This window comes from Acyrthosiphon pisum, chromosome A1 (genome assembly GCF_005508785.2).
Source record: "Acyrthosiphon pisum isolate AL4f chromosome A1, pea_aphid_22Mar2018_4r6ur, whole genome shotgun sequence".
Lineage (NCBI taxonomy): Eukaryota > Metazoa > Arthropoda > Insecta > Hemiptera > Aphididae > Acyrthosiphon > Acyrthosiphon pisum.
Window position 1 is genome coordinate 98,631,255 of NC_042494.1, and position 27,664 is coordinate 98,658,918.

Genomic DNA, 27,664 nt, shown 5'->3' on the forward strand with positions numbered 1-27,664 from the left:
GGGGTAAACGCCCGAATAAAATTTCGACTGCGATTATCGTCGTGCAAAGTTGAGCGCTAAAAACTTTATAATGAATTATGCAAAAACGACGACCGGGTGTATATACGTTTCACCGCCCAGTTTTTAATCCTCCGAGTTTTTCGTCCACGTCGTATATATATACAGAGTAACACCTGGTACACGTTTCCTGCGCAGCTATATACGCCCTTGATCGAATTAAGAGTTTTATTTCGTTCGCCGCCGCCATCTTATAATATTTGATGCGTAAAAATACGATTTTTAGTCGGCAAACAATCGCGAAAAAAAACCCATTAATAAAATGATTTTAACTAAAAATATAAAAAAAACGTATTCACGCCGCTGCTGTGTGCGTTACATTCGCTGTGCGACTTGCGTCCGTTAATTTTGTTTTTACGTTTTTAATGCGTCCGAGAATCCTCTGGCGTGGAAATTTGTAGTGAAACACGTATTATATATATATAGCCTTCCTATTGATAACGTGAAATCGAGTTTATTCTTCCGCAATGAGATTTTAATATCTCGGCATATTGATAATTTATATACTATATACCGATCGTGAACATAATCTAGCAGGTACCTATAAAATATAGTACCTACCTATAGATAATCATATTAAAATGAAGACGGTCGAAAAAAAAAAAATAAACGAAACGGTTCAACATCGATTTACGGGTTCAATTATTTATTTCTATTTAGATAAAAAAAAAAATAATAATAAAATAACGGGAGACGCCTATTCAATTTAGACCTGATCGATTACCCGTTCGGTATGAAGCTCTATAGGTATATATATATATTTATATATGTATAGAGGTACGCCGTCGTGCGTAATTATATATATACGACTATAATATTTTATAACGGCTATACGAAAGGCACCACGTCTTACAAACAAAAAATATAGCTAAAACGAATTTTGGTAGTTGTAGACAACAACGGCTTAAAGGTTAAAATATGTCACTTGTAAAATTAAATTGTAGTATTTACCTTCTTCGGCCACGGTGTCACTGTATTCGCCGTCTGAAATCAACCAAACAACGAGAAATTAGATTTGTATATTTAGACTTACATTTCGAATTGATTAACACGCACACACACTCACAAGCGGATCTCGTGCGTGTTGTAATTCCTAAATTCACGAACGATAATCCCACGGGGACGACTTAATGTGAAGTCTTCCGTTTCGACGACACACAAGATGATAATTTGTCGGCTCGCGGGACAGCACCGCGAGGGGGTGCAAACATATATAATGCTCGCAGCCGAATACGATCTCGCACACGACCGCCTCGTTTATCGCTTCGGTACACTTGATGATATCAATTATGCCTAACCGCGAGTCCTTTCTCCATTCACGCAAACTGTTCGCGTAGGACACCAGGACGCGCGAGCTGCAGAATTGTATATACTTAGCCTGACGCGCGATTTACTTTAACGTCTCATGTATTGTAATCAATATACTTGAACCGCCACGTTCAAACGTTGCACGTTAATATGACGATATTGTCGTATAATAATAGCTTTGTCGCTAATTTTAATGCGAGAAATGAATCCCCTCCACCTCGTCCCAACCTACACTGTAAAACTTTCACGAAGCTCGATAAGTTTAATAATAATAATTATATTGAGTAAATTTTAAAAGTAAAATTTAAATTCTAAGAAATACAATTTTATACACTTACATTAATGAAAGTATTCCCCCGTAATAATTGTATACCTATATTATAATATATATTGCGTCTTTATACATTACACGTATTTTCAACCTTATTAAGAATTTAGTTTAGGTAGGTGTCTGGTGTATAATATAGTACCTGTAGGTAATTATTTATTGCAAACTACTTCAATCTGTACCACTGTACCAAAGTACAAAACTGCAAAAATTATATAAATAATGAAAAAACATTAAAACGCAAAACGTTTTTTCTACAGATCCGTCGACCTTTCAGGAAGATTATTGGCGTAGTATAATCGGAAGTGTTTACAAATATTATACAATTCACCACCCACACTCAAATCACAGCCGTTTCCCCTGCAGCAGTCGAGAATATAATATAATCCGATTTTAGGCGGCGTATTAATCGCACACATTGATAAAGCAGGTTAATATAGCGATAATGATGATGATGATAATATTAATAATAATAATAATAATAATAATATATTATAATACACATAGTCCGAGCCGCAAAACGACCGCATCGGTCTAAAAGCCCACAAAATATTTTTAACCCTCGTCAACGCATTCATTAACGTCTCTACTGGTTTTGTTGCAGCGCACCGCCATATTATATACTCGAGGGTATTTTATATATAAATATAATAATAATATAACCTCATCAAATAGTTAATCCGGATCGCCGGGTGTAATTACACAGATAGGATTACCCGCGTGCTGATTGGAATATCATAAACACCGCCGCCACCCCGTCCCGCGTCATTGTGTGTATAACGTAAGCGCATATATTATAATATTATTATTATACATAATATTAATATAATATAATATTGCCCTGCGTAGGCATAACGTCTATATAATATTTCAGAGATAATCGCGGAATCGGCAAAGATGATGTACCTAGGTATACGCGTAACCGTTTTACATTAACGTCGTACGATGAGTTTTGTACCTAATAATAATATTATGTTGTTCCAACATTCGTTGTATAATTAAGTGTTATTGAAAATCTGAATTTATGCGTGAATACTTAATATTTATATTATGACGAGGATCTACAGGGCGAGGCGTTAAAATTACTATACGGGGGTTGTTAGGCATTAGGACGTATATAATATTATTCCGTTTCCATATTATGCAAGTATAATAATATGTATAAGTCGATACGAGCCGTATATTATATATAGTACTCGAACTTCAAACTTTTTGACACGGTGAGCCGACTGCAGATCGAGAATCTAGCAGTTTCGCATTCGTCATGTAATATAATTTATAGCAGGTAGGCATTAACAAACTTTTAAAAAGTCGCGTCTTCCCGATCGTATTGTCAGTCATAGAACTGCAGCCGGCTTAGTATTATAACAGTAGCAGCTAGTGGACGCGAAACCGGCGAAACACAAAAGTTTTTAATAACGTTACTGCAGCAGGCTTATATATTATATAGTATTATAAATATATACACTGCACAGTAAAGATCTATTATCTTGTATATTATAAAACATTGTACAAAACCTCTAATTAAGCCTAAAACTATAACAGTTGCGTGCGGTTCTACCTATATATATATATAATGTATATCAAGACTATAAGGTAACTTTTAAATTACTTTATTAACATTTGTTTTTAAATTCTTTTAATTATACTAATACACGTTTAATGTGGACACTTGAGAAATATCGCCGCGAGTGGGTTTATACTTTATAGCCCGTTGTTAAAACATCGAAAGCAATAACGACGATTATTAATGTAACAATAATGAAAATAATATCATGGCATAACATAACATTTCCTCAGAAATCCATCATGTTCGAGAATGTGTATTATTTTAATTTTTTGATCGACGACCGGCTTTTTAAACATAACTCCATCTCACAATAATTATCGTTATTAATTATTGATATTTTATTTATGTATATAATATCTAAGAACTTATAATATTTTTAAGTCACATTAATTATATTATTATTGTAATATACTGATAATTAATCGTAAATATTTAAAGCCCACAGTCCGAATTAAATTAAATAAACTGAACACATAAACAAAGTCGTTTTCATAGTCCAATTAACTTTGGCAGATAATATTAATTCTTATTATTATAGTTTATATTGAATATTTTGTTTTTCTATTACTATTTGTAGATACTTATTAGTTATTACAGTACTAGAGTGACTGATTAAATATTGAAGTACCTATGCGATGACAACGCATCGATAAAATAAATTAATTTGCGTGAAAATTAAAAAGTGGTTAAACACGGACTAATTAAAAATTAATTAACTTGAATTTATACTTTATGAAATTACTGTTAACAAATACTCTGCAATCATACGAACTGCCGTTCTTTAAAACTTTTATTTGTTGATTTTGAATATGAAATATGAATATTATAATTTTATTTAAAAAATGTATGAACTACAACTTCACAACGGGGCCAGTGACCCTGGGCCGCGTGTGAAATTGCATTTTGAGAGGGATCGCATATTCCCGAGCGTTTAATATTTACGACCAGTGACACGTGTACACATATACGCAGAGGGTGCACGCACAACGGGTTGACTTTGATGTGTAAGTGACATTTTTGTAAAATATAACGAACCGTAATGGCGTAGTATCATCTTAATATTCTTAAAAATATAATAACAGACGTTCGGATGGGTTTGTATTAAATATACGAAATAATCGGTTTTATAAAATGATTCAATTTCGTTTGGGGACGACTGAAGTGTATGATACCATTCCCCGCCACGGAAACAGTCACGATAAAATATACGTAAAGGATTTTTTTTTTCATCCACGAAATCCAAAGTTTGAATGAGCATACGGCCCGCGATGAAAAAGAGACGCGTTCTTTTATGCACACGACGCGGTGACATTAAATTTAATTACACAAGCCGTGGCAAGTCAGTGCGCGAGGGCGTGGAAATACCTGTAACCAAAAGATATTATGTACGAGACTAGGATTTATGACTGCCGCAAACGTGCACACTGCACATATACCCGTTATACCGTATACGCGGTTCACGGTCGTTGTGCATTTTTTCGTCCGAGAAAATATGTGTACATAATATTATAATATGAATATGAATATGATTTCGAATATATTATGATGCGTCCTTCGTAATTATTGCACACAATAGATCCGGGTACCCCGTTCGCTGCCGTAGTGCAGTTAATCGAAAACAGACATTAATTTTTGCGCGACCTTTTACGCGGTGAACGACGCGTCCGAAGCACTGGCGATTTATTTCGCTCGGAAAAGCGTCTACAAAAACAAAACCTTTTTTTTACCTTTTAAACGGTCTTGCGGTTCGGGTACGGATTTTCACGAATGAATTCTGTGCAGATACCAACATAATATACTATCTGCGTCGCGCAGGGTATAAAAACTACTAATGCACACACATTGCGAATTGAATTTTGAGATTTCGCTGTGAAACTGCAGCAGACTGCCGGGCTTAAGTTTTTTTGATGTTTGAATTCGGGTTATGAATAATGGAGATCTCGATCGTTTACAAACTCGCGCGTGCGATTTTCTTCGTATATTAGACAGAAATTTATAATGAAACTTGTTTAAGTCTCGTAAAACATCGACGAGCCCGGAGACTTTGATTAGGAACCGTTTTATCATGCACGCCTACACTGGAGAAAACGGTTAGAAACAATCAAGCAAACACACCAGCTGTATATATCAATGGAAAAACCTGCAGATGATTTCAACTGTTTCACTATTGGGTCGTAAGTGTGGAATTTATTATAAATAATATTAAATACTTAATAGTAATAATGAATATAATATGAATGAGCAATACATTTTATATAAAACATCATATAAATCTATGTGTTTCGGTCGTTTAGATTGAAATCGTTTCCTGTATACTATTTCGTCATAAGAAGTTGTTATGAATAATAACATAAATTATAATAATAATAAAAAACTAGAAATAAAATCGGCATCGAGCTGGAATGAAATTGGTATACGATCGATTCCATTATATATTTGGGCGTATTCAACCTGCAACATACGTGTTATTTTGCAGCGGCCCACCCGCGGTTCCTCCGACCTGTTAATTACCATTATAGTCAAAGATGCACTCGGAATAACACGCAAACTTCTCGTCTTGTCACCCGCCTCCCAGTGGTTGATCTTCGGCTTTCGAATATATAGCCACCGAGTATATTTCATCGGCTTTCAAATATAACTGTAGTTACATCAAACAAGGCATTAAATAAATCGAGTTGTTTTGCTAAAAATGTCTACGTTGTGTACTATGTTAGTACAACCTGTTGTACATACCTAATAACATTTTTAATAAGGGGTTTCTGAAACATGCTCATCCGCTTTTATCATTAAATTATCCGTGTATTCAAATTTTGATTTTTGGAATTTTTAAATTCACCTAAAGACCATATTATCAAATATTTGAGATTTTTTGTACCACTTCACGACATGATCCGGTCACAATAAAAAATTGTTTTTCAATTAAGAATCCCCTCCCCATTTTCACTTTTAATTATTCTGCAACTAACTTCACAAAGGGGTAAGGTTAGGAGTACACTAGGAGTAAGGATAATATACTGTAATGGGTTGAGTAGAAATGGGGAATTATAGATGATTTAAAAATGTTAGTAATTACTATTGACCTAGGTATCAATATATAATTTGTAAAAATTATCCAAGTATAATATAAATACTACCTACATCTAATATTACCATAGTTTGTTTTGTTATAAAACCATTTTTAAGGGTCATTACTCATTATCCTTCGTAAAACATTTTAATAATTATTAGAATTTTGAATTAGATACCTACATCGAAATTTTCAAGAAAATCATTCAACGTTTAATTTGCAGTAAAAAGGGAGTTCTCATTTGAAAAATAGAAGTACGTGTAGGACGACAAGTATCAAGAATTTGAAAATATTGTTTTTCACGCATATTATACTTAATAATTGTAAACATTTTATTTGAATAAATGTATACTATTAAAAGGAAATATCGGAGTGAACATGATTAAAAAAAATTACCATGCATATAATTATATAGTATAGGTACACTGTACGGCGCAGCATACACTTTGGTCGAAATAAAACGATCGTTAAACCAAAAATGAAAATCGTTAGATATACGTTTTGTGAAATATTTGTTATACCTAGCTATAAATACCCTGCAGCAACGTGACTTTTCCATTAGCAACAATTAACGGCAGATGGTCGCCTTGCATTTGTTTGCATGAAGGGACATTGACGCGCGCGGCCGAGTGCGGTAAATTCGGTGCACTACGCGTTGCATATAATATCGGCTGCACGCTGACACAAAAGATCAGAAATGAGGGTGCTGCAGTGTGCCAAAGGGTTGACAATCGATTGTATAACACAAAAAACACGTCTATCACGGTCGACGGGTTGAACTCCAAAAAGAGAACGGTAATTATTATGATGTGCAAAAAAAAATAAATATATTTAGGTATACCAGAAATAATAACAGTGTATAGAACTAATAATAATAAAAATAATATTTATTTGCGTATATGTCATATTCTGAATTTTTCAAAATACACACGTCTGCTATTCGTCCTATTCAGTTGTTATATTATAATGTGCTTATAATGGTATACAACGAGATTATGGTAATGCCCATATACCTACCTAACATAATATGTTTAAATGCACATATTATTATGGCCTGTAGTATTATGGAAATGTGTATGGGTATGACGACTATTGCGATGGAGTTAACAATATGTCGCTGAGCGTACAAAATAACTGAAAACAGATAATTTTGTGAATTAAAAATATTTTTTGCACCTAATGATGACAAAAAAACGACAAAATTTAATTAAATTGAAAAATACGATAATATGTGACAAATTCTAAAACAGATAAAAAAATTAGTAATTACACATATAATTATAAAATTATATTTTTGCTTAGTATAAAATCAAAATAATATAACTAATGTTAGTAAAAGTAAAAGATATACCTAAACATATCAAAAAAATCTCAAAATCCACGAAAATAGAATTTAAATATACGTAAAAGGAACATAACATACCTACCCCGAATTTTCAGTAATAATATCTTATCGTTCTTGCAATTTTCTTAAAATAATGCAAATACTTGATCGTTAAAGTTTGTGTACTTCGAAGAAATAAAACTAAAATAACAATATTCCTCTAGAGAAAATGAAATTATGTAATGTAATAAAATTAATAATGTAATTATATGATTTTTTAATTTTTCGTATAATATTTTCTATTAATTTAAATTATGATTTGTACTGTTTAATAAAATACACATTGCAATTTTTTTCGTTATTGGAATATTATATTTTTTTAAATGTATTTAATTTAAATATGTATGAACTAGATTTGGTTGTGGGAACTATAATAATAATAGAACGGCGAGTGTGTTTCGAGTATAAAATTTTATTTAAAAACAGTATAAGAAATGGGCGTTATATCAGATTTTGTGCTGTAAGTATACCTGAGACTGCGATATGTCTGTGCACGTATAGATGTATATGACGAAGAGTGAATATTATGTATATATTATATCATGGTAAATTATTTATTTTTAATGACTATGTTTACCAATAGCGACTGGAAATATTTACCAAAAACGTCGTTCTGCGCGGGTGTATTGGATAGGTATAGGAACTATTATATAATATAATGTATTATAATCTCGAGCTAAATGGCACGATAGGGTTAACTACTGCTTCGGGTTGGGATATATATTTTATTTTTTTTTGGTTTTCGGCCTGCGACCCGGCGTGCCCAAAAGTGGACGCTCGTGACCATGTTTTTGCGAGATCCGACCGAACTCCGGGCGGCAGCGGCATTATAATACTGCACGGTGTACTAATTATTGTTCACGTGAGCAACGCGCGCAACGGATTTAGAATACAAATTACTGGAATTAAACTAAGTGCACGGGCGGCGCAGATGCTGTTTTGCGATTCTATCCCTTGCCGGGGAACCATTAGCCCTTATTGTTGCCCGAGAGAAACCGGTGTCTCCTTCATCCCCTCACCAATGTTTTTCTTTACGTTTTTTTTCAGGACGCTTCAAACGAGCAAGAAAAGTCGCATGCTTAATATTATGTAAAACGCAGAAACACTCGAAGGGGTTTTCGCGGTACATAGAGCGGCGAGCTGCAAAACAAATTAAGGCGTCGATCATTTTTTTTTACTTCTTACAAAACGCGTCTGTATATTATATAATTTCGATATACAATTTATTCTAAAATATACAATATCACACTACGTGACACACATTTTTCCTCCATTAAAATCAAAAATTGTTTCTGCGCGTTTTACAGTAAATTGTAACACAAGTGCTGTCTCCCCCTGGGTATTATTTAATTACAAATTACGACAAACTATATAAAATTAACTTATTTTAATTATAACCGCATGCCTATATCTACTTATATCGTAGCAATAATATATGGGTATACAATAATATCTACATATTAACTCCCTCGTGCGTGAGGTTAGAGAACCGCTGATGGTGACCTAACTATAATCTCATAAAAATAATACTGCACATGCATATTATACGTAAATAATATACAATATTATGATTCTTAATTCGTCCGAGAATTGTAAAGAAAAAAATTCAAACCAGATACTATTTTCATACACGCGTTGTATAAAGAAGTGAAATACAGCCAACACGTAATATGTTTCGCATCACCACCCGCCACCGTTCGCTTTTTCTTCTCATAACCGATTTTCCTTTTTTTCAAACATACAATTTTTATGGCCAATTGTGGGTATATATATATACTTATAAGGTATATCTTTTTTCCGTTTCTTGTTTTCCATTCGGTTGGCAAAGTGCAGTTTGCATTTCTTATGAGTTTGTCGGCGAACGAACTCGTACGATATAAACCTTATAAATAATAAATATATCTTTATGTGCTTCGTGTACTTACCTACCCCCAAATGGATATACTACCCTGAGTCTCGGGGTTATTATTATATATTGTTGTTCAGTTATAATTATTTGCTTTTGCAGGACGTTTCTGGTTTCGTAAAAAAAAAAAATGTTGACATGCAACTTTACTTGGTTAATGTCCTCTTATATAATATATGAGTTGTACACTTGTTACGTGTCTATTCCGTACATATTATAGTTTAATTTACCGCACGAATAGGTGGTACCGCTACTATATAATAATATTAGATATATATTGTAGTTAAATTACATTTTAATTAAAATTTCAGTTACTATTACATTTTTTTGTATATTTTTTTTAATCATTCGAGATATTTGAAAACGACGCGCGTGGGAATACCAGATTAATGAAACCAGTTTTCTTCCGACACGATTTCGTGAGACTTTTAAAAGGTGTACTTAATGAAGCCAAACGCGAGCGCGCGCGCAAGGAAGACTTTCGACGTTAAGTTGTACAAATCGTACGTGCCAGATAACTATCTATCGCAGAAGATAATATAAAGAGTGAAATAATTTACTATATATAGTGGCTAAATAGGATAACGCGTCAATAATATTGTTAGCCCTACTCACAAAGCACACGCACGCCACACATGTACATATACAATAAAATACCTATATATTATATATTATTATACCTATGATGTAAAATGTACCGGTAACGTGCGCGGTGAGTCGGGAGTGGATAAAATAGGTATAATAATCAATATAATATAGCTGAACTGATTGTAACGGATAATATATTATAAAAAAAAGGTTTAAAAAAAATATAAGATTATTTTCGTCAAAGAGCAATTAAAAAATCATCAGTAGGTAATTGTGTGTATATACGTATATAGTTAGTGTAATTATTATCGGTCAAGTCTCTCGATGTATTTAATATAGGCTCGCAATAAAGACCCAGCTATCGAGTTCTATAGAAAACTCGTTAGTGGATAACTAGTTTGCCGACAACTGAGCGGCGGCGGCATTGTTAACATATAATATATATATAAATATATATATACGAGCACGCGCTTGAAACAAACATCGGTCGGCCTATACTCGCTATACACAGTAATAATAATATATTACGATGGCGTACACCGCAGCGGTGGCGGCGGAGTATGTTATATGAAATAAGTTTAAAGTCTATTAAACTTCGCGATTAATGAACTTTCGACATCCCGCATATTACACGTGTATTATACAAATATACATCAGCCGCGCATCGTCATCGTTGGAATACCGAGACGGTAATCGAACAACGTACGATAATAATATTTTTGTTTACTAGACTTACCCGGACAGATGGAAGTGCATTCGGCCTTATTCACCGCCGGCCCGGGGCAGGGCTTACCCCCGTTGAGCGGCACCGGGTTGTTGCACACTCTGGTCCTTTTCTGTTGCCCTTTGCCGCACCGGGAACTGCATTCGGACCACTGCGACCATGGCGACCAGCCTCCGTTCACTGCGAAAAGAAATTTATACATATATTATAATAATATTATATACCACAGTAAACGAATCAATACCAGCAATACGAGTGCGGGTTTCATTTGCAATAATTTATATGAAATCGGATAGGCGCGTTACAATATTGTATATATATATATTATTCCATTCGTTTTAATAATCGCGGTATATAAGGTACATGCTGCAAAACCAGAGCACGTGACCGCTCGTCTCAAACACACACACACACAAATTATATATATAACAATTTTGCGCTGCGTCGAAATCGTGATAACGAAATAAACGCACTTATATTATATAGGTATATATATCCATATAGGTACGCCGGGATGCACTGGTTTCCAGTGCAGGACGTGGTGGCCGGCAACTAGAGATCACGAACTTGTGATTTAGAGCACGTCTGTTTCGTGTCTCAATTGTGTACACACGCCAACCGGACAATAAATTGCGTTTTTCGAAAGAAAAAAATGTCCGCAGATCGGTCAAGACGATAATCCTACGTTATAATATTATATTATTTTACAGTGCGCACATGATATATAATAATATACGCGATATGTAACCGTGAAACACGGCCGATTCTTTCCGAAAATAATATGATAATAAAAACGACGTTTTATCCGACATTATCTGCTGCAGTACAGCGGTAGGTAGATAATATTATGTATATATGTATACGCGCGGCCGTTTCGGGTTTTTTTTCGTGTCCTGCACCGTCAAACCGAAATCCACGCGCGGTGACGACTCATTTCATATACCTATATATTATAATACAGTATGGAAAAAAAATTGTGTCCACGCGACCATCTGTCAAGAACCCGTAAACGTCTCGTGCGACCCATAAATCTCGCATCAGCCCAGTCGACGTCGCGATAATGCTGTCTGGCCAATATATTCTGTCTAACCAATACATAATAATAATAATAATGTACCTATTATGATGTTTGATTTTTGCAGTGATCATAAAAATAATGATGATATATATCACCATATTTATATCATGTAAATTGGTAGGTACCTATATATATATATATATATATTTGATTCTTGACGAGTTGTGAACCTCCCTTCCCAGCTAAAAAAATTGCACGCAGTCGTTATTTTGTGTACCTAAGCCATAGTCGATAAGCTAAATGCGAATTATATAACATAATATATATGTGTATATACAACGAAACGCGTTTAAATATTTGTTATGTACACGCGCGCACGCGCGCATAATATACACAATGAAAAGCATAAAACGTTCAACAAAATTAAACAATTAGAACTTTTTTTTTTATCCGCAAGACTCGAGTAAACAATTAAGGTAAACAACTACTTAAATGTTGAATATTTCATGAAAACGTAAATACTAAATAGACTGTTTTACGGCGTACTATATACCATACATAACTGCCTATATATATTTAATAATAATATGGTGTTTGTGTATATTATAATATATTGTTGTATTTCACTTAGTCTCGAGATTTCAGTAATATTTTATAGAACGTTTTTATTATGCAGTGAATTGTAATTGTCAACGAGGGCGACGACACGCATTAGCATAATAATATACACGTCGTTAATTTCGCCGCTCGAGTACGATTTTTTTCTACTTGAAAACGCGCGGTCGTGTCTTATACTCACCCGTCGAAAGCCGTTTAATTGTTGTGATGATAATATAATAAACAAACAAACAAACAAAAACACACGTGACACGCGCGTGTGCAAACGTCGACGACTGGTGCGGCAGACAAATTCGTAAAAAAATACAAACTGTGGCCATGTCGGGGGGGGGGAGAGGGGGGGGGGGTGGCAAACGAAAAAGCACGTAAAAGCAATATTTCTCGGCCATATAATATATAATCGCGCTGCACATGATGTACAACTTATGCGATGTACGCGAGAAATAAAAGAACAACGATGTATATAGAGTCGTATTATATAGTAGAAGTTTTTTTCTTTTAAGTACTTAACTATATATATATATATAGTATACATACACTACGCTGTTGGACAAAACGAAATCGTGTATAGTCTATATACACCAGCGCAGTCGGAATAATATATATAATTTGACTCGCAACACGATTCACCGAGCGCTTCATTGTTGACGCGTACTGCACACGAATACGATGATGAGTATTATAATATGCCTATGCGTCGGATGTATACACGACAATATAGCTTACTATACGAGTATATATTATAGAGGTACATTGAAGCTGGTTTGACGTATACGAGAGACTCGCGCGCTGTATAGGAGGAACACACGCACATATTATACTATAGGTATACTATTATATTATTATGATTATTATTATTATTGTATAATTTGAACGGAGATTTCGTTTTTATATTTTGTACGAACGTATACTATATATACATAATAATAATAACAATAATAATAATATACATATGATGTCGTTATTGTCCGACAGACTCGTTCGAAACGGCTTGCAGGTGACGGGCTGCCGCGGAGTTCTCACGTGATTGATATAATATATATAATAAAAAATAACATACAATGATACGGGAAAATAGAAAACTGGGCATTTGATAAAATGCCCGGACAATGTATGTAGAATGCCCATTGCAAGTGGGCTATGTATAAATCATATATCAGATGCGGACCGGTAATTCTTTTTTATACACAAAGATCTGACGGGCAAATAAGTTATATTTCGAGTTTTATTTAAAGATAATTAATTACAAACAGAAAAAAAATTATTTACAAGTAGGTTGTACGTATATAAATAATATTTAATTTTAAATTTAAATTTAAAAAAAAAGAATGTTTTTAGATTTCATAATTTATTATTGCAATACACGCGGATTAGTTCCATTACATTTTGATATTCAAAGTCGTCTAGCTGCTTAATGCATTTCACTTACTTATTATATAATGTACCTTCGGTCGTAGACCAACACTATCGGGGTACTCAGCCACTTAGGGTAGGTTATTGACTACTAGTATGAACGTTGTTTTTGATTGAACATGATTATAGTATAATATTATAATTTGAGTAATCGATAAATTTATCTAATTTGTATATGTAAGTAGAACGAATGTAACAGACAATTTATTGGAAATTTGGAACTGTCAAGATTATAAAAATGGAGATAATATATGATAGGTATATTATAATTGGGTGCATTTACAATCATAAATGCCTTGATAAGTGATATAGGTAGTGAATAAAAACTAGGCTACCACTATCGCCTATCCCATAAATATAATACATTACCTACCTATAATATTAACTAATAAACTGAAATAGGAAACTAAACTCAAAAAAGTTTAATTTTTTTAAATAAATGCACAAATAGGTACCAATACATGTATATAGGTAATATATTTTTTAAAGTATTCACATTACTCGCTATAAATCAGTCATTTTATAAATTAGATTTTAATGGAATGTCTGTGCAATATATAAAATATTTAAATAATTATTCACATTGCCAAAAATAAGCCCCGATTTTTTAAGCTGCCCGTCACATAACCATTTATTTATACGGCCGGCTAAATATACAATATATGTAATCCTAGCCACGCAACATATTTTATTTCAGACCGGAATTCGGAATACACATAATATAGTGGTAACAACAATATCGTGTTTCTGGCTCGAAAATCATTTCGGAATCGAGTGCATACCGATAACTATATTTAATATTATAATATTGTATTGGTAAACGCATCGTCAGTGCATCGAATTAGGTATTTGAAGTGTTTAAAGTTTTAAACTGCAGCGCGACTGAACGCGTGACCGGAGATCCGTAGTAACGGCTGGCGGACACAAGCCGAATTATACTGCCGCCCGTCCCGGAATGATAAGCAAAAGCGGTTTCCGGACGGACCGCATATTATTAAACATAAAATAAAAATAATAATAATATAACACGAGAAGAAAAATTGTGATGCGCACGCACGGTATGGACGAAGTTGATTAAAAACTAATTTTAACTGTCACTGCAGCAGTTGCGGGGCGGTACATAAAATAATGAAAGATAAATCGTGGATATTACACGGTAATTAAAATATTATATTAGCGTTGGTGATTCCGAGGAAATACCTACCAGCTCATAAGCTAACCTCACAGATTTCTTTAATTTGATATTCGGCCATCCGAATGTAATAATATGTTTTATGTTTATTTAAAATATAAAAAATAACTCCTTCCAAAATCTGAAGCCGCCCTTTCATTATAATAGCTACTATAGTTATAACTCACATCGAAGGGGCGTGAGTTTTAATCTTAAAGATAATTAAGAACGTGATTAGTTTATGTTTATATTAATTATACGCAAGGAAGAAAAATCAGAAAGAGCTGAAACGAAAACGAAAAAAACAACACGAGACGTGAGTAGGCGGCGTGGAATGACTTTCTGGTAAAGTTTAAAAAGCAAACGGCGCTACGCGACTAACGATTAAAACCAAGATGTTGGGGCTGTTCAAATAGAGACCTAAACAAAACGACACGGTCGTGATAAAAATTGTGATTATTATTATCCCGTTCAAAACATTACGACTCCTCATTCAATCATTAACTTACAAGGTGATACCACCTTGATGAAAGCATTTCTGAAAAGAATTTTTGAGGGAATAGTTTATAGAATATCTTTGCACGACATAAATCTGAACCATTTAAATGATGATTTTACTTTAGGGTATAACCAAAAATCACAAAGCGCCACGTCGGGAGTGTAAAGGGCTTAACGATCAGTAGGAATGCCGTGTTTCGCCAAGACAGCCTGAATAATAGGTGCGAGGCGAATGTGCTGGTTAAGTCATCGTGATGAAGCTGCCAAGTTTTGTCTTTTACGACATAGGGTTACTGTATGTATCACTAAGTCCACGAAGAACCTCTAAATAGTAGTCTTTAGTACCTAAAGTGTTTTGGAACATCCTACCGCTCCGCAAATGGAAATTTCTAGTACATTTTTAGATTTTTTTAGGATATCATAATGGTCCGGACACTTTTTAAACACACGTTGAGTACAAAATATTGAATAGCTATTATTTGAGATTATATATAATCATCAGGTACGCTTTTTATCTTATAAATTTACTTCAACGATAAAGGCAACTTTGAAATAGTATATTGTTTAGTGGATGTTCAGCCCCCATAACCACCCCTATCGTATCGAAAAAGCATTAAACGGATCGTATTTAACACACGCGTCCTCGCATAAATAGTATGCGTATAAATTGAGACGTTCGCCTCTCCTGAGCACCAAACAGGTTACCCCGCACACACAATATAATATAATAATATAATTTACACGTACAACACCAATACATAATAATAATAATAATAATATACCTTGTACCTATACAGTTTCTATGCAATATAAACGTTCGAATATTGTTTCGCATTTTATAGTCGGCCATAACAACTTTCATTATATAAGGACCGCGACGCGCGTTTGGTGCTGTCTGGTCGTTAAAAATGTTTGCTTTCGCCCTGCCGTGCGTATATACATACGATACAATGTACAACACTGTGTGTGTGTATACAACAACTAAACAACACTCGCCGTGTAATACGCGCGGGTATCCAATAATGATAATATTATATTACGTTTTATCTGTACATATATATTGTGTTTATAGGGCCGGTCTCTCGACGAGCGTGTACATATAATAATAATATATATATGAGGATACCAATTACCTATCGCAGTCGAAACGATCGTCGTCGATCGCACGTAATAATATATCATTATCACCTATTTAATAGTAGTGTTGCTTTTCGATCTCTTTAGCACCGCGACCCAAATATTTGTCAGAAAATCCATCGCGAGCCACATGGTTTAATTAGGTACAAAAAAGTGGTTCTAAAAGACTAGGTATATACCGGATCTATACATTTTATTTCCGTTGTGCCCGCGTGGCGATCGATAAGGGAAATACTGATTGGCATAGAATAGTCGAGAAAATTCGGTGGTCGTATCGAGATAACGTTGCGGTACACAGCGGCGCGGCGTACCGACAATACCAGTCGTACCAAACATATAGTAGGAATATGGTATGACTATATATGGTTTCCGGTGATTTTTCGGGATTTATATAATACTTCAACACTTTAAAGTTTCTATATAGTTTAAAAAATTTAAACTTTTCGTGACCCACCAAAAGATATGGCCATGGGGACCCACCAGTAGATATATTATTATACAGAGCGTCCCGGAAGTTGTCGAAAATATTATAATATACGTATGATGTGCAAGACGTGTTTTCAAAATCGCTACGTATAGCATAATAATATTATGAACGTATTATAGTATTTGCAGGCGCGTTTCACGAAGACGGCACCGCGTGGGGGTCGCGAGTCGCGACACTATCACGTACGGGGAATCAACAAGGCACCAGTGTTTGCTGTTACCGAGTTTTCACCGATTTGCAGCGGAAAGTTCGGGGAGGCGATGGCGGAGGGAAAAAACTTCCGTCTCGTTAACGAGATTTTCAATAACGAAACTTTTCCCGCGCCCGCGACAAAAGACGTTTTACCCGCAAACCACCCCACGTGCGCACACACCTGCGGCGGCGGCAGCGGCGTGAATATATATATGCGTACAATAAAATATTACAATACGTAGACCGAAAATATATACAATATTATGCGTAGTATACATATATATATATAAATATGTATGTATGTGAAGGTGCAGTGTGCGGTGTAGTGCGACGGGTCGACCGACGAGGGTGCCGCCGAGTGGCAGGAAAGACGTCGGGATTTCGATTTGTACGTTCGAATTGCTTTTTTGTCTCGCCGGAAAGTCACGCGCAATGGCTACCCTCCCCGAGCACCGTCGGGCACATCTTTGGGACACACCACGACGCGAGAGTACGTGTAAACGTATATGGGAAAATGGAAACAAATGGAAATAGACTTTTTGCCGCGAACTTGCACATACCGATGTCCAGCGGTACGGGTTAAATAATACTGCAGCTGCAGTATATGTTGCGTTTGTGTTGTGGACAGAATGTAACGATATTATTATATTATACAGTTGTTTCGTATAGTAATAAATGATCTCAGTATATTAGATGATTTAAGTCCGACGAGCATTGATATAACGTCGTTATTTCAGATTAGGTTGGTATGTTTTTTTTTTTTAAAGGAACAAATACGTCGTAGCCGGTCCCGAGTTTGGTATAATTTTTATGTCACTGATTTAAAAAAAAAATTGACTCACCTATATAGTATCTTCTACTATGTATACAACCTTTAAAGCATCGAATAATTAATTATATAAGAAATGTTCATAATAATAATAACAATAATAGTAGGTACTTATAATGTCATTTATATGAGGTGGATAAGTAAATCCTTATAGTATAACTAATAAGTGAGGCCGATCCCACCAAGTAGCAACAACCAGCCTTGTTGTAATTTAAATTAGATTCGGAAAATTTTCACATTGTCGTCTACCAGATGACGCCACTACGAGGTAATTTATTTTAAATTGCTTCGACGACACATATTTATAAATATGTAGGTATATAATTGGTGGTAAATGTAACGCCACTGAATAATTATTATTATAGTTATATAAACTAATGTTATTTTCGGTTTAATAATATTGCAATAATTATGAATGCTATTATTTTGATATAATAATAATACGTTTTACTAGGAAACGTAATTAACTAATCAATGTAACTATAACATAATAAAATATATAATTATACCACGTGTATAATGTGTTAAAATATTATGTACTTCATTTTTATGACGATATGTCGATATACATAATATAAAATAATTTGACCAATTATTCGGAAGGTTCCGTGTAAAATCGATGACTATTGAAACCGACAATTAAACCGGAGTACGTGGAACAGTTCAACAGCACAATATATACATTATAACATACACGATAAATACGTTATAATTGATTACCGACAAAAGTTCAGTGATAAACTAAAACATAATTGGAACAGTGCAGTGTGTGTACAGAATAATTTGTACGGCATCACAATGAGGACCGTTTTTTTTTCGTTGTCGTTTTCGAAGTATCTGAAAGTGGTACGCAAGAACACTGTTTAAATAAACGAGTTTTAAATAAAAACATAATACGATTACGTTCGAATCTCGTTAACGTGCGCCGGAGTACGGCATTTTCAATAGAGTGATTTCTACTTTGATGGTAAATACTATGTATCGATTGGGGGAAAAAAAACCATTATTTTCGAATTAAGTATATTACGTGCGGTGAAAAGGGTTTGTGTGTGTGTGTGTGTCTGTGTGGGACATTAGAAATACGCACTCACACATACGGTCATTGTATATACCACCTTTACCTTTGTCACAACGACCAAGACGACTGACGATGACGTTGCCAAAGTGATTAAAAAGCCGTCGTATAAAGTACTACAGCAGCACACCTATACCTTGATGGGGAGGGGGGTGCTGCACATTCAAAAGAGTTTGATTGTCCATATTATTATGTGAGCGCGTTTCGTCGACAAACCCGATTTTAATAAGCTCGAGGACGACGACTCCAAAGTGTATATATATAACACCTATATTATTCAATATAATAATAAATAGAAATAATAATACCTAATACTCAAAATTGTTTTTTTCGATTACCTACCTACGTGTATTATACATACACCGCACCAAAAACGGATACACGTAGGTATATAATATTATTGTTATTAGTATAATATATAATATGTATTAAGCTATATGCACACTGCACACGCTTCGGCGTTTCTACGCTTGCGGTATATTGTTAGTTCCGGATCATTAGCCCAATAATAACAACGAGCGTGCAGTGTGCAGAGCGAGCCCGAGTGAAAAAGAGACCCTCGACGAGCCGCCCGCAGCATTTCGGATTCAGAGTGTTTATGAAAGGGACTCTCGTGTGCGATAATTGATTGCGACTGCGTGTGTGTATATACGTATATAATAATATCGTGTGTGTAAAATTTACGATAGGTTTGTCCCTTTCGCCCATCCTCTTCCTCCTCCTCCGATACGCCCGGAATCGGTTCTGCCGCAGTACGCGTATAGCTACGTTTCGGTGGTTTTTTTTATTTTATATTTTCGTCCCGAAACGCCACCACCCACACAGCCCGGTACAACACGCGGCTTAATGACCAAGGACCCATCGTAAAAACGAATAGCGAAATTTATGTCGCGAGGGGTTGTGGTGGTCCAATATAATTATTCGCATTTAGAATATTATTATAATATATGTATATATTAATATCGCGAACGCCGCACCACGCGTGACCCAATAGTTAAAACCCCGCATAGCTCGGATAATATACGAGGATTATACTATATATAGTATGGTACCTATATATAATAATATTGTATTATATATATTACGATTTAAAAATCGAATTCCATTTCCATCGAGTATGGCGATATATAGGTACGCGGTATTGAGAGAAATAATAGCCGATGACTAGCGATAGCATAATAATTCTTGAATATCTAGATAAATAGTGCCCTACATAATATATTATAATTATTATAATATTTAGAAACCTATTGGCTATTATGCTACGTTAGGTTACGCGGAATGCAAAAAACAACTTAAACATTATCGAATTCTTTCCGAGATTTTTTAGCTACTTTTTGAATTAATGTAGGTATATTATATAAAATAAAAAATAATAGCCTTTCATGACGAAAACAACGAATTTAAATAACCTTGATTTGAAAAATATGAATTTTGCAATAGGTTTTTCCACGCTAGTAAATTTAATCATATTTAAAGTTATAATTTCCTGAGACTTATAACGATGTTTGTATTTAATAAATAAATCACATAATCTCTGCTTTCGTAAAATACGTGCTTAAATAAGTTATTTAAATAAGTTCATTATGCGGCTTGCAGTTCTATACTACGTCACTATGGGTTTAAGGGGGTAAAAAAGTTTTGATTGCCAAAATGTGCACTGAAAAACAATCCGTGAAAGAAGTTTGAAGGGTAAAGAATCCTTAATTTTTCACCCCCTCTTCAAAATTTTTTGGATGTGGATGACTACTGACTTATTAAAGCGATTTGGTCGTTTTCTAGAGAGAAGTTGTTGGGTGGAAAAAATATTGCTATCTTTCAAAAGGATTATCAATAAGAAAAAAATACGAGACATAAATATATTTATGTAATTAATATAACTTTTATGTTAACCTTATAAGAAATGTAGTCAGCGCAAATATAACTCTAAACAAAAATCAATAAACAATTTTAGTAAATACTGTAAATGGATAAACACATGTTTTTTTTATATACATGCAATATGAAACGTTGGTACCTACTTCGTAGGAAAAATTGAGTTGTTCAAATTTTTTTTTACACTAGGTACTACATATAATACAGATCTAATTTTTTTCAGCATATTCGATACTTTGAGTATAATATATTAATGTATTTCCGTTGTATGGAATAAAAGCACCATCTTATTTTTAATAATTATCATTTAAATGTTTTCGATCACCTGCAAAAAATCGCGGTGAAAACGTAATCATACTGATTAGCCTTGGGTTTTTTGTTTTTTTTTATGAAAATATGATTAAATTATCTTTTTATGGGATTCAATTTTTAAAATACAATACACGACCGAATTATACTTTAAGCATTCTTATAAGACTATTTTGTGGAAATTCACAACAAGTTTTAAGAGAATGTTTAAAAGTTTTTATTAACGTAAAAGTATAATGTATATAAGGGATATAAAGATAAGGAATATTATAAGGAATCTGGTATATTATATATTTTATTGAGAGGACAAATTTTTAAATGAAAACCAAAGCCACGCGAATTAAAGTATAATAAAACTTAAGAGTAACTTTGAAAACGAATGACATTAACAATTAACACCTTTTAAGGTTTTCATTTTATATCGGGGAGTCTCAACTTTTTTGACGTTCACATAAATTATTCAACACGATTCTGGATAGTAATTTATACCGTTCATAATTTATCGCCAATCGATTTTACCACAGACGGGTGAACGCAATTTATTCATTATTTTCTTTATTATTATTATTATTATTTTTTTTTTTTAACGAACTAGAGAAGATGTACGCTTATTTTCTATAATAATAATAATAAATACAACTGCAGAAAATGGGAATCCACGTGACCCCGACGACTCTGCCCCCTTCCCTTTCGCGCAGCGGACTCTTTCTTCGGCAGGCCAAGAAACGCACGCACGTTAACAATAGAATAAAAAAATAAACGACAAACAACAATGGCCGGCCAATACGCGTATATATATACAAACAATATATGAAACGTTATTATTATTATTGTAAAAATGTAAATGAACGGTTCTTTGCGTCCATACTTGTCCTTATATACCTACCTAGAGATAGATACCTATATATTATAACGACCGTCGCCGGGAAGTAATTTCGTATTTAAAAATATCTGTGCAGAGAAGGACAATTCCCTAAAGTTATATCTGGTGTTGTCACGACCCCTGCACCGGTAGTACTTTTTGGAAGAAGAAAAAATTGCTTTCTGGTTTTTTTTTCGTCCGCTTCAAACGAACTTCGCCGCGGTACCGACAGAATGCAATAATGGCCGAAAATTTACCAAAAGAAAAAGCACCGTTGTCGAGTGTCTCGAGAATTTTAAGTACACACGCCACCGCCAAAGATATATAATTGCTTAGGGGACTGCATTCCAATTATCCAGGACTGATTGGAATTTTACCACTGCCGGGCAAACTTTTTACTATTATACGGCCGTGGGATCAAGCAATATATAATTTCGCGGGTTTCAGCAGTGTAGTTTTTTATATTTTTTATTTTTCTCATGTTCAGTTGGTCTTACGTATTCGTGCAAAAAAAAAACAATGTTTTTCTACGAATTCAATTTCAAAACGTTGATTATTTTTGTATTATTAAAATTCCTCTTTATACATATATATATATATATATATATATATATTAAACGTTGAAGCTGCATAAGAACAATAAATACGATCTAGGTATCTGGTATACACGTATATTGTTTATATACCTATATAATGTGATATACCTACGCATATACGCGAGAATTTCATGATATGGAATCTTATAGAATAAAATATCTTACATAAACTCGTAGGAAAACTGATAACGATAATCCTGCAGTAGTGCGGGCTGACTGAATAGAAAGATCTTCAAACACTTTACTATTATAGTATACAGTATACCGATGAGGCGCCTCTCATATATATTATAATATTATAATCTCTCGAGATAAGCCCGCGAAGAGTTAGTATAACACTATACAGGGAACTACTCGATTATACTTTAGATGCTTAAAAATTAACAAAAAAATCATCTGCTTAGTAATTTACAGTAAAAAATATGTTTTAATTATAAAAAGAAGTTTGTACCGCCACAGGACACTCATTAAATGACACATGAAAAATTTTAGAGCCCATAAAAAACGGTATAATATTAAGTATAGATACTGAAAAATTTCAAAACTTATAGAATTCAAACCACTGCAAAATGAATGAATAAAACAAGGTGAACGATGAACATATTTGGTGAAACAATCTGTCAATTTTTCCTTCTGTGTGAAATACACGCAAGTCTATATTTTTATTTTGTGTTATTAGCGATGTTGATTTTCGATTATATTCTATATTAAAAACTACCACGCAACTAATATGCAAATACAAATACGCGTTGAATTAAATTATAATATATTGTTCCAGATAAATACATAGTAAATATCACAAGTATATTATATAATAATACGTATACGTATATCGATTGGTTTAGCCTATTTCGTAAAAAAAGCTTTTACACCTAATCGTACGTATGACAACAAAGCGGCACACACCTGCTATTATATAAAAAAAAAACTGTTGTACATTTTATCCATCGTTGACCCCGTCCTAGCTGGTACGAACAAAATACTGAAAAGTTTATTTCTTAATGGCATAGCGGGATTTATATAAATATAATATTATTACCACCAGCTCAATTTCGATCTCTCAATAAAATACGCTTTACAATAATAAATAGTGTTATGTGATGGTATTTATTTATTAGTTAAGTGAATAAAAATTATTTAAATGTACAATTAAATTCAACATAATATAGGTATTATAATATATGTTACAAAAAAAACTAATTATTTTTTTAGAAATTCATCTAGAAAAACAAAAAAATCAAACATATTTGTGGAAATACCGTCTAGAACCTACAGCGTAATACAACATGATAACGGTGATGTAAAAAAGTCGATAAAAAAGTTAAATAAAGGTGCAATATGTAATCGGTAGTTTTTGTGATAGCAACGAGGCGTATTTCAGATGAAGGACTATGGAATAAACCGATCGGATCGTTTGTTATATTTTATATAGAGATGTCAACCCTTATATTATTTGTACAAAATGTGTTAGAAAGCTGGGTTTACATTTGGTATTAAATATTCATATACGGGTTCCTTGAATGGTACCGGAAAATAAGTTTATGACTTCAAAACTGACCATTAAATAAAATTGCTACCGCTGTATACATTTATATATAAAGATATAATTTTAAATATGATCCTCAGTCCGAAAAGAATATATAACAGGAAATTAATAAATAAAATTTATTTTCAAAACAGAATAATGCGTACCTATATATATATATACATAAGTTCTAAACAATGATGAAAATCATCCTTAAGGGATCAAATATATTATATTGTATAGAATAAGCAATGGTCGCGGACGATTTTCGAATTGGAAAACCGCATTAGTATATCCTCGACGTCGAGAATTGTTTATGCCAGACAGCTGCAAGTTCGTGCAATCGAATTAAGGAGCCAACAGTATACATTTTAGTGTTGAATTCAAGGGAAAAGAACGACTGTTTTCGTACAAACCGTAAGTACAACCCAACATAATAATAAGGTCTCCGAGGGATACGTTATCAAACATTTCGGCCTTCGAAATTGTATATAATATTTGATTCAAAATCTCAAATACGCGCGCGGTGTCCTCGCTATAAACGATTCGCGTATATACACGATTGAATACGGCCGCCCCGAATCATTAATTCCGTCATAGTTGTAGTAGTCTTACGACAATAAGTTGTCGTCGACCCCGCCCAAAGTAGGTATAACGATACCTATACAGTATATTATAATATATTATTATGCGTATGGAGTCGTAAGTGTTTCAACGACGAATTTCGGCGTTTGATAAACTGTTTTTGCCGGAGAAAGCGCGTCTATCGGTATATGGTTAATGCGCAATTGTGTTTAACCAATCCAACCCGCGGTACTATATAATATGTGTATATATTATACCGTATATTATAACCTAAGTATACATGATCGTTAATCGAGCATCCGTGGCGTATATACGAGTCGACCGGTGAGAATCCTTATCGGATATTCGGTCCATTAGTTTTATTATTATATTATATATATCTATATATACGTACATAATATTACATACCTATATATTGTATACACTACGGCGTACACGTGGAATCGACCGGGTGGGTGTACAACTGTGGAGGGTGAGAGAGAGAGTATAGGGACATGGGGTATAATATTATATTATATACTACGTGCGACTCTGCCATAAATCATTCACCGGATTCATTATCCGTCACATCCTGCGTGCTTTTGTTCTAAAATCACGAGCATCCAGCTTCGACAACACGACTTTTCGGGCTTTGTGCACAAAACGCATTTGAACGCCAATTTCAGAAACGCGAATAATAATTTAACCACCTCCATTTTCATATATTATTTCACCCGTTTTTCATTGTTTTTCCGTGGTGGTGAGATAAAAATTAATGAAAAAAAAAAAAATCACAATAACAACAAAAAATGATGTACTTTAACGTAATAGCTGCAGTACACACGCAACTGTTGAATTAAAATAACAGCGCACTAAACGTTGTGGCGTATAAACGAAATCGAAACACAAAACATTGAAATCACATCAGTGTTTGTTTTGATATCAATACGAATTAAAAAAAATATGATCGTTATTAATCGCGAAAGTCAGCAGTAATACTAGCAGTATAATTATAATATATAAAATAAAATATGAAAGGTATGATAATATTATGTAGCTATTGGTTATATTGTACCAAAAGTGAATCAGTCGCATAAAATAACGAATAAAAAGCATAATAATAGTAGTGAACGCACGATTGTAACCGAAAACCAGGTAAGAACATAAAAATTGTTCAATTCACCAAACGTTTGTAAATACCTAATTATATAGGTGCGGATATAATATCCGCAACTCGTAAGCACTTTTAAAGCACCTATAAAGTATAATAGCTGTCATGTGGATATTTTATTCGCAATATATGTTAAGTACCTACCTATGTTTTTTTTAAATTACGATTGTCCCGGTTAGATGATTTTTATTTTTTTATTTCGTTAAAATTGTCACTTCATATTCGACCAATCCGACCAAAATACCGTACATACGTCTTGTCCGTGTGTTAATATTTCTTGTTTTTATCTTGGCGCGTGTCCCGCTCGCGACACTTTAGCAAGACGTGTCTTTCGATCATAAACAAACCTACGACGCACACAAACACTTGCATTTTGCTTCTCGTCGTGTCGCGCCGACAAATAATAATAAATCCAGAGATTTTCAATTACCACTGCCGCATATAAAAGTCACAACTCGGCGGACTTACACTCCGCCGCCGTCGTAGTCGGCGTGCATATATAACGGGCTAATTATTTCTGGCCTCGCCACACGTAATTTACGGTCTCCCTCGCCCCTCGTCGCCAACGTCACCACTTATCTTCCCCCTCACCCCCCGCCATCATAGTATCGCGAAGGCGGCAAAGGGGGTTTCAGTTAAATCTTCGCGGATTTTTTTACGCGCTCGTATACAACGACAACCGCGTGTAACTCTGTATACGATTCTACTCTTATATAGGAAAAAAACAAATCACCATTTTAATATTATTATATACATAGTTAAAGATCTTTTTCACGGCTAAGACAATATCGGCCAATCGTATTAAACAATATAATATATTATAAAGGTAGGTAGGTATAGTGCCTATTATATACATTATACTGTGTTTATTTATATTATTTTGCTTTTTCATTTTCCCGCCGCGTACGCCTATATTCACCGCAAAAGTATCGGTCGAAACGCTTCGTTTTTTAAAGACAAGTATATCCCTACATTATACTGAGTTAAATGCCGCTCTATAATAGTAATAATAATAACGATGACGGGTGTGCCGCGAAAAAAAAACATTATCTTAAGCCGTCGTTTAAACGTTGTTATTATATGACGCACAACCTTTTTAAGTTTTTAATGGCAATAATTTTGGTTTTACATCACAAATCGTGTACGAAAAAAATCGAAGCCTCATAAATCACGCGCTTCTTATTCGCATTCAAAAAGCGGGTTTAGTAAAAAAAAAAACACTGTTATTCCCGGGCAACATAAATTAATATGCGGTTTGAAAATATTATACATTCCAGTTTATGCTATCCGAAAACATAGTTATTGTTAATATTAATCTTTTGTTTTACCTATAGGGAAAATGTATAGAAACTTGATGGTTTTTGTCTTGATTTCGACGCGGGGTTGAACTGG

General features: G+C 34.0%; 1 protein-coding gene across 2 annotated transcripts in view; it reads right to left on the bottom strand.

Moving 5' to 3' along the window:
- LOC100569275 (netrin receptor UNC5C) overlaps window positions 1-27,664 on the bottom strand; it is a 124,331-nt gene that overhangs the window by 18,189 nt on the left and 78,478 nt on the right. For both annotated transcript variants that reach the window (XM_003245811.4, XM_008186743.3), the window contains exons 5-6: window positions 10,945-11,112; window positions 1,009-1,041 (exon numbers count right to left, since the gene is read on the bottom strand). In XM_003245811.4, coding sequence (XP_003245859.1) covers window positions 1,009-1,041; window positions 10,945-11,112 — 201 coding nt within the window. The remainder of the gene's footprint in view (window positions 1-1,008; window positions 1,042-10,944; window positions 11,113-27,664) is intronic.